We start from the raw sequence: 14,746 nt of genomic DNA, 5'->3' as shown, positions 1-14,746 counted from the left end.
TATCCAAATGCTCAAAAGAAAATCGGCTCACAAGAGTTAGTATCTACATGAACAATGTATGCATATATCAACTAAGCATATACATGATCAAGCGACTTCCACTATCTCTGAAGAACCAAGATCTGCCAAGTAAATACAAGTGTCTCCCACTAGAAGCAGATCCAAGATGTTCAATAAGGCTTAATGCATCAAGCATATAACATCTACAAAGCCCAAGCCCATTAATGATACATCCAGAACCATATATATCTAATATGTCTTCAACTAGTAAGTGAAGAATCAGTAAAGCAAACGGCTAGCACCCAAATACATCTAATAGAGCTCAAATATAAGCTTCAAAGATCAACATAAACATATATGGGTAATAACATCAATGTCAAACATCAAAACAAGCATATGGAAGACCTGAATACTAACACAAAGCTCTATAACGTGTAAGATTGGTATCCAAACTAGAGCTATTCTATTTTGTGTAAAACAAAGAATTGAAAACTGCATAGAATTAACTCTATGAGTGAGTAATCTTGAGCTATAATTAGCTTCGAATTGGCATTAACTAATTAATTAATATCAAATTCATAGTATCACCAATGACACTAATGGCTAATTAAATGTTATAGACCAAGTTTTGACACCGAGAACTATCTAGTACCTATCAAGCATAATTTATGATAACTTTATCAATGTCACCCATTGATCACTAGGATTACTTAGGTCTCATTTTCACTTAATTGACTTGCGTCTCACATATGTAGTCACACATGTACAACTTAATAATGTGAAAAACATGTATAGAAGGGATGAAGATTGAATGGGGAAGCCTATCTATTTATAGATGTGGATGGACTCTCCCAAATTAGGGTTTTACATAAGCCCTACTCTTGAAAATCACACTGCTTCTATGTTTTTTATTCAATAATCATGTTTTGGGACTATTTAAGAGGCTAATTAGCATGGAATCCATTTCTTTGCTCAACACCCCCTTTTAGCTCCAAAACAAGGCTAGAAAGGAAGGACAACCCATGTTTACCCAAGGTGTCCCATCCTAAAGCAATCGAGGTACCAGACAAAGGGTACACAATGATTGCCCAATCACGTACCAAGACTATAGAGGTGATGGATGTCTTACTAAGGGAGTCTAAACAATCATGCTAGAGAGGACATGGCATTGAATAAATGGTGCTTGTCGAATGTCTAGTGACCTACCAAGTCTTGCAAAGGTGGATGGAACCACAATGAAGAGTCTAGGGTTTTTTTTTTATTAATCTATAGTTCTTCTTGAGCTATTCATTTCTATCTATAGAACACCTCAATCTAATATTGTATGCAAAAGTTATGGTCAAAATATGAAAGTGTTGTCAAACTACCAAAATTCTCTATGACTTCTACAACATACTTTGTATCCATTCAAAATGGATAGAATGGCTACTTCTCATCTCAGTAAGCACTCAACAAGGCTCAAGTAAACGTTGGGAGGCTCCTCAACCAACCTAGAATAAGTGTTGAAGATAGAAAAGCCAATGTATACCTCAAATGGACTGAAATGGGATTGCCATGAAAGTTATAAGTCAAACTCTCTTCTCAAGCTAATGCAATGTCAATTCAGCTCCTCGAATGTCCGCTCTGATACCACTTGAAAGGTGAGCAAAAGATGGAAGTATGAGCTAAAGCAAAAAGAGAGCAAGAGCTATGGAAGTTCAAGCAAGAGGAGAGAGGCCGGTGTGTGAAAACTCCAAAAGTCACAATGTGTGACCTACCTTCCCTCATTCTTTTTGTTCCTAAAAGAAAAAAGAATAAAGTAATAGTGATGGGCACTTGCCACCTACAATGTATAGGTGTGCAAGTTTGTATACAAGTAAAGGTAGGTCACTAGGCATAGGTGACCTTTAATCTCTAGCATGAACTTCATGTATACTATTGGAGTTAGGACAATCTTTTATAGTTTGAATTTTCTTAGGGTTGACATTAATATCCTCAATAGAAGCTATGTGTCCCAAATATTCAATATGACTTTGGAAAAACAAACTCTTATCAGGATTTGCATACAAGTGATTTTTATGCAATAAGCCAAACACAATGCTAATATGTTGAGATGCTCTTCTAACTTACTAACAACAAGCTTATCACCCAGAAAACAATCACAAAACCTTGATAATTTAGAAATATTCTCTTCAACATCTATGCAAATATAGCTAGTGTAATAGTTAGATCAAAAGGCATAATAGTAAATTCATAATATCCAAATTGTGTCCTAAATGTGGTCTTAAATACATTAGTTGAATTCATATGAATTTGATGATATCTTGATTTGAGATCTATCTTACTAAAAAATTTGGCCCCTTTAAGTTTATTGTGCAAATATGTAAAGAAACAAGCATACCTGGCTTCCCCTCAGTTGATACCTTTTACTCTAATGTGTTCATAGTCCAAGCAAGAGTGTAGTTAAGTACATCCTCATCAATGTTGTACAACTGGGCCATGATTTGATTGTTGTTGGGTGGAAGTTAAAGTCAACAATCCAATCCAAAATGTCCAAGTTTTTTGTATCGATGATAAGTAAACTTGGGCCCTTTATTTTTTAGCATTAAGATTTGAAGTTTGAGGTCTTACCTTGTTGTTCGCATACCTTTGTGCATTCCTATGCTTTGATTAAAAGTTAGAAGATTTTTTGAGTGGAAAATAATTAGGACAATAAGGAACGAAAGACTTCATTTGGGTGCTATTGTTATTGAAAAGTCAAGATAGATGAGATTGCTGACCTCGAAGAATATGACTGCTGCCAATTAAGATTCTTTTTTGGCATCATGGGTATAAGAAATAGTATCCTGAGGTGAAGTGGATTTGAGAAAATTCAGCTTAGCTTGGATGCCACATTAAAAACCACATTTGCATTTATGTTGTAGTGTACTCCTGGGAACTTCCTCAAGCATGTGCAATATCAAACGTCTTTGATGAAATTGAGGCAAAAGAAATTATTATTTAACTTTTCCTTGAAAATTCGTCCACACCTTGGCCGATTGGTGTTGTGGCAAAGAATATTCCACCAAAGCGACGCTTTATCCATCAAATAATCGGTTGCGCACTTGATTTTATCCTTCTTAGAAAAGCTTCATCATGAAAATAATAATAATACTAGCTCAACCAATGCAAAATATTTTTTCCAATATTTTTCCATCAAATTAAAATTTTGATAAGACTTACAATTGATTTTTTGGCCCTTCTTGGTTTGTTATGTATTGAATATATCTTTAAAATTTTGATCAATGTGATTACCTTTGACTTGAGTGGTTGAATTTTGTTGCCATTCACACTCTTGAAGCATCTTAGTAACCTTTTTTAAATAATGATAAATAAGATATATTTGTCATTGCAAGGTAATTTCTAGAAGAGGTGAATCCATATTTACTTCATTCATATTCAAAGGTTTTGACATAGTAGAAAAATATGTAGCATACAAGAACAATCCTTTAGAATATCCTGCAAAGTTTATATTTGCACACATGAAAGAGGTTTTGAATGCTAAATAATTTCTACGGATTCCCTATGTAAAAGTAGGGGTTTTAAATATCCTCCCAAGCTTGAAGAATAAGTCTGAAAATCTAGGAGTAGAAACAATCTTTTGGGAAATAATAAAGAATGAAGTGTGTGTCCCAATAAATTGATAGCTACATATGTAAGGGGCCCTTTTGAAAAGGATCCCTCCCCCTCTCCCACCTTTGAAAATAATAACTAGTTGTGCCCAATACTAAGCAATAAGCTTTACAAGATCAAATCTAAAGCTTTAATATTTAATACTTAAAATTTTAATAGCTATTAGACTCAAATTTGGGCACAACAACAACAAAAAATGTAGAATGTCAATGGGATTGTTAAATCCATGAATCTGGTCGTGATAGTTCTAAAGGTGAAAATGGTGCTTTTGGGGATGGCTTGAAGACTTGTTATTAAACATATGCTTTGCTTTAGGTCTCTTTCTCTCTAGGAAAAAACCACTATAGATTTGGCAAAACCACTAGTGGAGTGGTTTTTTCATAGTAATAAGGTCCTATGGGTAATATTATAGGAACAAAGAAGATGAAGAAAATAACCTTTGATAAGTCCTTTTCATCCCTTTTCTCTTGAAAATTGGAGAAGACCCTTGAAAATTTCAAACTTTAAACAAGAGTCAACAGTATATAGCTTTTGACGAGTGGCTATCTAAATAAGTCTTGATGATGATGATGATGGTGCAACCTAGCAAGATGGATGGATACCTTCTCTTCGATCTTGATGTGTGCACCAATCACTGTGGTCTAATACGAATGTTGCTAGCCTTCAATATATAATAATTACACATTTAAAAAATTAAATAAAAAATCCTAAAAGAAGAGAGAAATCCACAAAGCTTGCATGACACAAGAACATTGGGTACAATCTCCACCCATGCACAAGTAAGCATCTCCCCCATGGATGAATTTATAAATTGTATTAGGCTTTTGTACTCAAAATATATTAAAGGCATGTTTTTGTGTTCTTGCTTTTCCTTTTCTTACACAACTCGCTTTTGGAAAAATAAATCTAGTATAACATATTTTAATATCTTTATATCCAAAATAATAGTTAATCCTTTCTAGACTTTTATAATAATTACATCCAAAATAAATCAATTGCACATGTGCATATGCAAAATCCTTATGCTTATGAATGCTTATAAAATTATAATATTTTTGTGCTACGAACCATACAATTTTGAGGCATTACAATGTGCATCCCCAAAATATTTATTTCGCATAATTTCATCTAATTAATGTGCTCACCACAACATAAAACGCATTAGTATCCTTTCATCTATCTGTCGAGCATAATGCAACCAGTGTATCACACATGTGCACTCATACACTAAGTCAAAAATGATGTGGCAAATAGATAAAATCAATAATATTACTTTGATAGTAAATTTTAAGAAAATACTATGATTATCATAATTCTATAACAAGCAAGATCAACTTGGCAAATCTATTCATGAAAGTCCTTTGTTGATGGGATGTTTTGACTTATCCACTTTATTTTCCTTTTCAGAAATAGATACATCCATTGTCAAATTGTGCAATGCATTTATGTATTTCATTTAGAAATCTAGCTCTGGTATTGTGAAGGATTGATAACATGTGAAAATCCGATACAAATTCTTCATACGATAGCATATGCTATGGTAAGTTAAAATACTTGAACCAATCGGTTTTTCTTTTCCCTTAAAAGAACCTTCACTCACTAAGGTTCAACTATAGGACTTAGGACATTGGAAGCTTTGCCAACTTGTATGTGCAGACTTTTCTATGCAATATATTAGAATGAGCACCCAACCTTGTACAACATCACCGCATACTAGCTCACACCCATTATAACCTAGCTATTGTAAACTCAAAGCTTACCTCATGGCTTCCTTGCCTTCATAAATTAGCTCAAGTTTGGCCTTCTTGACTTGTTTCAATCTCACACTATTACTCTATGATCTCAAATGTTTCCAACATGGTCATTGAGATTCAATGGAGCCCCAAGTAAAGAAAGAAGAAGAAGAATAAGAAGAAGAAAAAAAAAAGAAAAAGAAACAAAAGAAGAGAAGAAGCCCCCCCCCCCCCCCCCCAAAAAAAAAGCACACACACACACACACACACACTCTCTCTCTCTCTCTCTCTCTCTCTCTCTCTCTCTCTCTCTCTCTCCAACCAAATGGGTGAGCAAGTTATATAGGGCCAGGGCTAGAATCTACCCTATAATTTTGGACAATCACCATAGCTCATAAACTTAACTTGTGTATTGTTCACATATTCATCTTAGCAAGGTTGGCTTCTTGTGAATGTGGTATAAATAATTGAATACTACATTGATGTCTTTTTTGCACATAATAGCAACTCGATTGCAAAGCATTTCAATTTTTAAAAAGTGATTATGCCATTGAAGCTTTACTTACCCAAGCGATCCACTTGTATATACTTTCACACAATGATATCTACATCCACAGAATAAAATACAAATGCTAGAATTAAAATTTAAAACATTCTATCAAGAATATGCACCCAAACTAACATAAAATTGTGTCAAGTTATACTAAAATCCGTATATGTGTGATAGATTCATTCATTGTACTAATATAAGTGTCAAGTTATACTAAAATCCGTATATGTGTGATAGATTCATTCATTGTACTAATATAAGGCTACACGTGTATGCTACAATGTAAGCTCAAAAAGTTTTATTATTTGTTGAGACTAGAATACATCAATATCACCATAACATACAAAATCAGATCAAAAAAGGATAATGGTCATATGGAGAAGCTGCACTTGAATAAATGATATCAAGTTGAACGGATAAAAATAAGCAAGGTGTGCTTGAAGGTCCATCTTCAAATCCGGGTGCATGTCAAATATACACGAAGTTGTCTGTCCCTGGACTTGAGGAAAGATCGGCAAACCCCAAGAATAAGAGCGACGGGAAGCCTTTGAACGCCAATTACGACAAAAGACATAGACGATGCAAATTGCTGGCCGGCCAACCCACAAAGGGAGAGAGAGAGACAGAGACAGAGACAGAGACAGAGATGGCAATTATCGCCCACCAACAGAGACAGACAGAGACACGTAAAGAGACAGAGATGGAAATTATCGCCCACCCACAGAGACAGACAGAGACACGTAAAGAGACTGAGACTAGAGTTGCAATCAGATTGAAATGATCAGAAACGGATGATCAGCTACAAGCTTATAATTCAGCTGGGGCGACCAAATCTCTCTCTCTCTCTCTCTCTCTCTGTCTCTCTCTCTCTCTCTTCGCGCGCGCATATTATAGGGATCAGCCATAGCAGCTGATCGGCCACCATGCAGCTGGTGCGCGGACGATCATGCGGCCGTGCAGTGGCTCCTCTGCTAATCATTGTGCTAATGACGGTGACTATGAATGATTCATATGTCGTGACGAGCAAGGATGCTATTGATGGCGATGAGATAAAGGCCCTGCCCGGGCAGCCTGGGCCTGTGGCGTTCAAGCAGTACTCGGGCTACATCACCGTCAATTCCACAGCTGGCCGAGCCTTCTTCTACTACTTCGTCGAGGCCCTCAACGCCACCCCTTCCACCCCCCTCACTCTGTGGCTTAATGGAGGTATGTACATGCAGCTTCACTTTACCTAATCGTGATTCACAAGTATCCTATGAGTATCTTACATACTAGAAGTATCATACTTACCACATATTGCCCACCTAGAAACTTTATCATACCAACTATATGCTTCCGTGAGACCCTTATAGATACTTGCGCCGCCATAGAAGCACTTCTCAGGGTTTGAGCTCACGCACCTAAGAAACTCACCCCACGCTTAAACCAACTAGGCTGTGTATCCCATTCACCATATGATACACTTATCATACTTAACCTAGAGCTTTATTCGCTCATCTTTCTAGTTGTAATAAATTGTCACAAAACAAAACAACTTCTTGAGATAGTTCTCTATAATGCTAACACTTTATATACTCATCATGAACTTGTAATGAATGGTCATAAAGCAAAGCAAGGCAATCGTTCTCCGAGCCTATTCGCAAGTGAGTTTGGAGACATATTTACAACATCCAATGTAGCAAAGATTATCCCAATGATGCCCTCTTAACTAATCAAATGGTTGTTATACATTATGCATAAAGTTTGAGATCTCTTTTGGCTACATATCCCATTGATGTAAAAGGAGATTGCCCCTTTTTATAGTGATTCACACACATCTTGATTAGTGTGAAATTAGCCTTGCTGACTATGAGAGGAGTAGGTCCTTTGAGGTCCAATCTTCAATACTCACTTCAATATAATTAGCTTGCATCTCTCGAGGAGGGGGAGGAGAGGCAGGGGTTGCTCATAAAAATATATGAATATCATATGGTCTAACTATATAATAGGGTTTAAAAAACCTTTTTTACACATTTTTGTACATACAAAGGGGTACCATACAAGGGCTTATTTATAGTTTGAATAGAAATGAAATGTACTTTATTTAGGGAAATTTCATAGATAAGGATGTTTATAAATAGGCCATGAATGCAGTGATATAGAGAGTGTTCATATAGTGAATTCCTCAAGACTTACATTAGCATTTCTTAATGCAAACATTTTAAAAATCATATAAACATACTCAACATAATTAGCTACTTTAGACCATTAGCCAATCATAGATTATGCTTTAAGTTTCATAAAGGGAAATCAAAACACCACAATCCATTGATTGAATAATCACTAAGAATTGGGATTGAAAAACTCAACGAAGAAATGGAAATGCCAAGTCACTAGCACTTCAGAAAATATAGATAAAAATTTCACACCATCTTTGATGCACCAACTCAACAAATAAAAAACAATCTAAGTATCCCTTTCTCCCTTCCTTTCATTTTCCTTCTATTACCATACCAAAAAATGGTCTTGAACAAAACAATTAGCAATGCAGCTACATCATCAGGAAATGCATTCTATATCTTCCTAGAGATAGTTCTTCTGAGCAAGAGGAAAAAACTAAAACTATGCACATTGAATGACTTTAATAATAAGATGTTGCATCCCATTTGCATACCCCATACTACATCTCCATCATAAGGTGCAAATAAAATGAGAAATGTGTAACATATGGTTTGGAGATCAATGGTTATGGCTTCTTTAATCAATCATATGTGGATAAGGTTGATGTATCTCTATGCATTGGATAGTTACAAAGTTTAAAAGTATCCCAAGTTATTTATTTGCAGGTCCAGGTTGCTCTTCCTTAGGATATGGTGCCTTTAGTGAGTTGGGCCCATTCTTTCCCACCAAGGAAGGAAACCTTGCCACAAATGATAATGCATGGAACAAATGTATGTCAAACCAATAATATCTAGACACTAAGCATAATATTTGAGTTTGTAAATTTATGTATTATAAGGGGTTTGAACCATTTTTCTATGTCTTATTACCAAGATTCAAACTTACTATTTGTGGAGTCTCCTGCTGGAGTTGGATTTTCATTTTCAAACATTGCTTCCGATTACTCTCATACGTTTGCCAATGATCATAATACAGGTACTTACACAACTTTGGTACACTTGATTTTCAACAAATGAATATGTACACCTCAAACTCTTCTCCAAGTAAATTAAGGGCACACATAAAATTATCCCATACATGATTGTTAAACTACCTTGATGCATATTTACATACAAAATGTTATTCTTGTCTATAACTCATGACCATCCAATGTTTTTTTTACAGCAAATGACAATCTTAAGTTTCTTTTGAGTTGGGTTGATAAGTTCTCAATGTACAAAGGCCGCACACTATATATCACAGGAGAGAGCTATGCAGGTTAATTGCTATAAAACATCTAATCCTATAATCTTCCCACTTGAGTCTCTATAAAGAAATCTAGATTTGACTAAAAATATTTGCAGGTCATTATGTGCCACAATTAGCAAAGGAAGTGCTTAAGTATATGAAAACAAATGGAAAATCTATTCTCAATTTAAAGGCCATAGCGGTAAGTGAGCTTTGTCAACTTCTAATTATATTGAACCAAAGTGATGTAAAAATGGAAAGAATGGTACAATCGCAGATTGGCAACCCTGCACTTGATGATGTTGAAGATTTCAAATCAAAGATAATGTTCTTATGGACACATGGTCTCAATTCCTATCAAACTGCGGCCACTATCAACAAGTATTGTAATTGGACAACAGATAGATATTCTACAGCTTGTGGAGATGCTTTACTTCAAAGTGAAGATGAAGCTGGAGGCAGCTTTGATAAACATGATGTAATTCTTGATGTTTGCCTTGAAGAACCTATCAAAAAAAGGATTTATAAGAGGTTTCAAAAGCAGGTATGGCACACTATGAACAGATGAAATCAAATAAACTCTAATTTAATCATTATTTTCATCACCTTAACATAGAATTTATGAGAAGGCTAACCTTATAAGGCTCTTTCTTAATGTGGACCTGTAGAAACAAGCTTATAAAAGTATAGATGAAGCAGATATTTGTGTTGAAAATGAGGTAACAACCTATTTCAATCGACATGATGTTCAAGTTGCTATGCATGCCAACACTTCATTACCTTATCCATGGAGCTTATGTACAAGGTATTACAAGAAATATTGGCGTACTAAATTAATATTACTTTAAATTCAACAATTTTTATATCCTAACCTTTTGTGATATCTGTAAGATTAGTGTGATGGATTATGACTTAGTTAATAGCCCATCTACCATGATACCCACACTAAAGTCCATACTAGACAATGGAATACGTATTCTCATTTACAGGTATGTTGATACCCAACATGAGTATCAAAATAAAAAACAAATATGTTTCCATATTGAAAGCACTTTAATGAGTGCTTGCATTCTGTTATGTAGTGGGGATCAAGATTCTATCATTCCATTGATTGGTACTGGGATAAACGTAAAGAGATTGACCAAATTGAAGAATCTTTATCCAAGTAGTTCATATCATAATTGGTTTCAAGGACCACAGGTAACTATACTCAATTGTAATATTCTTTAAGCAAATATGAACTTCAGACAATTTTACAAGCTCACAACACATAGTTTAAGAAATTCTAACTATTTAAAAATGAAAAACTACGGATTATAAAATGCAAATATCTCTTCTCTATTATAGGTTGGAGGATGGACAATCACCTATGGAAATGGTACACTCTCATTTGCCACAGTGAGAGGTGCATCACATTTGGTGCCTAGGACTCAAGGAGCTCGAGCACTTACATTATTTCAATACTTTCTTAGCGGTGCTCCTCTACCAAAATCTCTACAAGCTTCAAATTGATTAACATAACAAAATGTCAATGGAATGATCTTTTATATGCCAAATTGAACCCATTTGAGTGTTCTTTACATCAAAGCTTTTGGGTAAGGTTTCAAAGGTGAAGCTTGTTGTATATTGTAAGATATGAATAAGTTTAAAATATGATCGAATTCTTACATTGTGTGTGTGTATGTGTGCGTGTGCGTGTGCGTGTGCATGTGCATGTGCATGCGGGTGCGCGTGCGGGTGCGTGCAGGTGCGTGTGCGTGCGCGTGCGTGCGTGCGTGCGTGCGTGTGTGTGTGTGTGTGTGTGTGTGTGTGTGTGAAGATGGGTGGGTGATTGTGTATGCACACACACACACCCATATACACACATGTATGTGTGCTTGGGGTAAACTTTCCTCTCAAAATACAGACCAAAATTTCATAGAAATAAATCTACACAACACCAAGGAGTAAATAAAATAAAATAAAATATATATGCAAGGTCTATGCTTGTAGAAAAAAGATTTAGTACTTTAGAGCAATGTTAAAATATCAGTTAGTGCTAGACAAAAAGATAGAATCATTTCTTAACCATTATTAAATAGCAATATAAAACTTTTTATGTATTTGAGTATTTTAGTTTGACTAAAAAAACAACTACATTGAAATATTTTTGTTAATTTCATAGGAACCCCTTACATAGATTAGTAGATTACTAGGAATCCATGTATTAACTATAAGTTAGTCCTCCAAAAAGAAAATGATTATGTAGCATAAGACTTATCAAAAGGTGTTATTTTTGTTGAAGTTTGATAGGCTCTTGTGAAGGAAAGACAATGGTAATTAATAAACTCATGGGTAGCACGTAGAGCAAACAACTAGAATCCTATTAGCACAAGCAAGATCAAGCTTTTTATAAGCAATTTAATGTATTATCCCACTAATGCTAAGTAATCCAAGTCAACATGCACTCACCTCAACATCCAAAGGTATATATCACTTGCAAGGACTAATTAAACTTTCGAAGGACCTCGCAAGTTATAAAAAAGGGCACATGATGCCCACCAAGTCCTCATTGTGGGAGCTTTCACTCAACCGCCAAGACCCACGGACCGCTTATTGATTCAAGCGTTCCAAGCCGAGCACTAATGGCTACCTCTCACATAGCCGACGCGCCATCCATATCTACGGGTGTAGTGAGCTTACCTTGATGCCGTTCGAGTTACCTCCTCTCCGGCGCACTCGGGTAGCTCCACGATCCAAGTGCAAGCTTCAAGCAAGCTCCATCCTCAAGCTCCACGCTCCAAGCTCCATTGCCGCGAGCAAGACAAGAGAAGAGAAGAGAAGAGAAGAAGAGAGGAGAAGATGGAGAGCTTCTCCTCCTCGGTCCCTCACCCTCACACACTCACTCCCTCACACTCTCACACTCTCTCTCTCAAGCACAAGCTCAAGCAAGCAAGAACAAGAAGAAGAAGAAGAAGAGGAGAGCTACTTTTGGCCGCACACAAGAATGAGCTTCTCATTCACTTTTCAACTTTATATACAAAACCCTAAATCCCTTTTGGGCGGTCATCCCCTTTTCCCCTTTTTACATGGCCGGCCGTAGCCTTGGCCCTTTTTCCCATTGTCCTTCTATCTTCCTAGCTTCCTTTCCACCGCCCATCTACATTTACAAATTGCACGGGTGAGAGCCCGGCGCTCTTTTACAAGATTTCAGGGTGCGCCTTTTTATTTTAAAATGCGCCTTTCCCCTTTTGCCTTTGCCTTGGACTTTTAAGGTTGCCCTTGCGCTTTTGGCCTTTTCTCCTTTTCTTTCTTCAGTCGGGCTACCTTTTTCCCGCCTTTGCCCTGCGTCTTTTCCACTTCCTTTTGCTTTCTTCGTGTTGGGGTTAACATTACCCCCCTTCTAGACGAGTGCCAGTCCCATGGCACTCACCGTCGTAGGTAGCAGGCTGTAGCATGCACCGAAGGCGTGGGTGACAAGGACGCCTGTGGTTTCCGTGGAGACGTGTTGGTGGTGGTGTGGCAGAAGGTCCTGGGGGCGTGTTGGTGGTCAAGGTGGCTGGTGGAAGGTTGTTGGAGTTGGTAGTAGGGCTATGCTGTGTTGGGGATTGCATTGATGGTCAACACACATGTTGGTTTGTTGGGGATTCTGCACATGTCGATTCTTTGCGGGCTTGTCGGATGGTAAGGGATAAGCATTCAGAGTTGGGTGTTGATGAAGATCGAGCGACACTTTCTGTGGAGTCTTCAACACCTGCAATTTGAAAACCTCTCATGTGGTCTCTCCCTAAGGGGTAGTGCTAATCTTCTCATCTTGCACAAGACATAGTTTGACTAGTTTGGGAGATAGGTCGAACTCTAAGCAAGCCTAGAGTATTGTCCTACACTTGAGGACCCAAACTATGGATATACGTCGGTGCAATTATTATGTGAGTGCTTGTGCATACTTAGATATTACATAGTTAGAAGACCATGGGCTAGTTTCTCCTAACAATGCGTGGATGAAGCAAACTTGTTCATGTGGAGAAGGAGTACATGTGAAGGTATATGAGACATCCTTTGCATTGTGACTGCACGATGTAGCATAATTGAATACAAGGACACCGCACTTTCAGTAGCTGGAACTATTAGACTTGCTTGATGAGTATGGTGTACTTTTCATGGGCAATCGTGCGGTGCTTATCACCACTGATTGCAATGGTACTAAGGCAGAGTGCAAAAGAAAATTGTGCAAGTGGGTTAGGGTGACAGGTCTAACCCTAGGCGAGACAAGGTCCCCAGGTATGTCCTGCCCTTGATGTGCCCTGAACAATTGTGGGTGAGTGTAAGGGGCTAGGGGACTAGGGACGAAGCCGGTCGACCAAGGTCACCAGACGTACCTAATTTGAGGACCCCTAGGTGCTGTGCTGTGATCGTGGGTGCTTCTTATTTTTCCTTTTTTTTTTTTTTTTTGATTTGCCTGAGTACAACCATTGCAATATGTTGAGGCTATCAGCCTTTCAATGGGTTAGAGAATGTCAAGCTTCGAAGGCTCAGATAATGACTAGTACAATGATGATGGTGCCCTAGCCTTGTTGTTAGAGAAGCAGTTGGCGAAATGGGGAGATACACTTGAGATATTGCAACCCTCCTTGCGGCACATGCGATGTGGGTACAATTGAGGTAACGACTGCCGTGAGCCAACTATAGAGCATGACCCAGAAAGGGGCGTGGCCCTGGAATGTTTGTTTTTGGGCCATGCAATGTGGCCGGTTGGCAAGGATGCTTTCGACAGCATGGCTTTGCCGGCTCATTGTGGGGTTGTGGGTGTTGCGGTGATTGGGCATTGAACATTTTCGCACAAGGACCTGTATCATCCTGCATCCACTTGTCACTTCATGAGAGCATATGCATTGTGTATGTTGCAACTATAATAAACCAGTGCAATGCAAGGAGACATCACTTATTTGAATGCTATGGTGTTGACTAGACATTTATCACCTGCGCTTGATTAGCTTTTTCTTTTGCTAAAGGCGTAGCATATATTAAATGCAGATACGATAAGCTCATACAAGTCAGGAACATGTCAACATTTAACAAGTCGAGAACACTCAACCATTTAAAACAAAAAGTCCTGGCCAGTTATCATTTGATAAGTCCCTTATGCATTATGGGCTACTCGATTTGTACGAGGCGGGGCGAGTCTGGATGGCCGGGTGATTGGGGCTCTGCTGGTGTGGGACTCTCGTGGGGGTGAGTAGGGAACATGTCGGCCGGGATATGAATGGTGTAATCCCGGCTCGCTACCGTCTCCAGAATTTCTTTAAATAATTCATTAAATTATTCTTGTTCCCGAGCTGCCCTTTCTGCCTTTGAGCGTCCGGGGCCCGAGCAGGAGCTGGGAGTGCGCACCACTAGTGCTGTGGCCTGTTGCAGGTTTCGGGTCTCGACCTTCTGAACTCAAGGG

At 37.8% G+C, this 14,746-nt stretch overlaps 1 protein-coding gene across 1 annotated transcript; it reads left to right on the top strand.

Moving 5' to 3' along the window:
• The first annotated feature begins 6,857 nt into the window (after positions 1-6,857).
• Positions 6,858-10,833, top strand: LOC148009167 (serine carboxypeptidase-like 45). The gene is made up of 10 exons (XM_087673736.1): positions 6,858-7,140; positions 8,760-8,864; positions 8,968-9,069; positions 9,259-9,351; positions 9,438-9,523; positions 9,599-9,865; positions 9,990-10,126; positions 10,218-10,310; positions 10,404-10,521; positions 10,669-10,833. The coding sequence occupies exons 1-10, from the start codon at positions 6,858-6,860 to the stop codon at positions 10,831-10,833; spliced, it is 1,449 nt and encodes a 482-aa protein (XP_087529862.1).
• Positions 10,834-14,746: the final 3,913 nt, after the last annotated feature.

This window comes from Lygodium microphyllum, unplaced genomic scaffold (genome assembly GCF_053477565.2).
Source record: "Lygodium microphyllum isolate KBCC unplaced genomic scaffold, Lygodium_microphyllum_v1.1.10 scaffold_35, whole genome shotgun sequence".
Taxonomy (NCBI): domain Eukaryota; kingdom Viridiplantae; phylum Streptophyta; class Polypodiopsida; order Schizaeales; family Lygodiaceae; genus Lygodium; species Lygodium microphyllum.
Note: the sequence above shows the minus strand (reverse complement) of the source record. Positions and strands in the feature narration are given on the sequence as shown.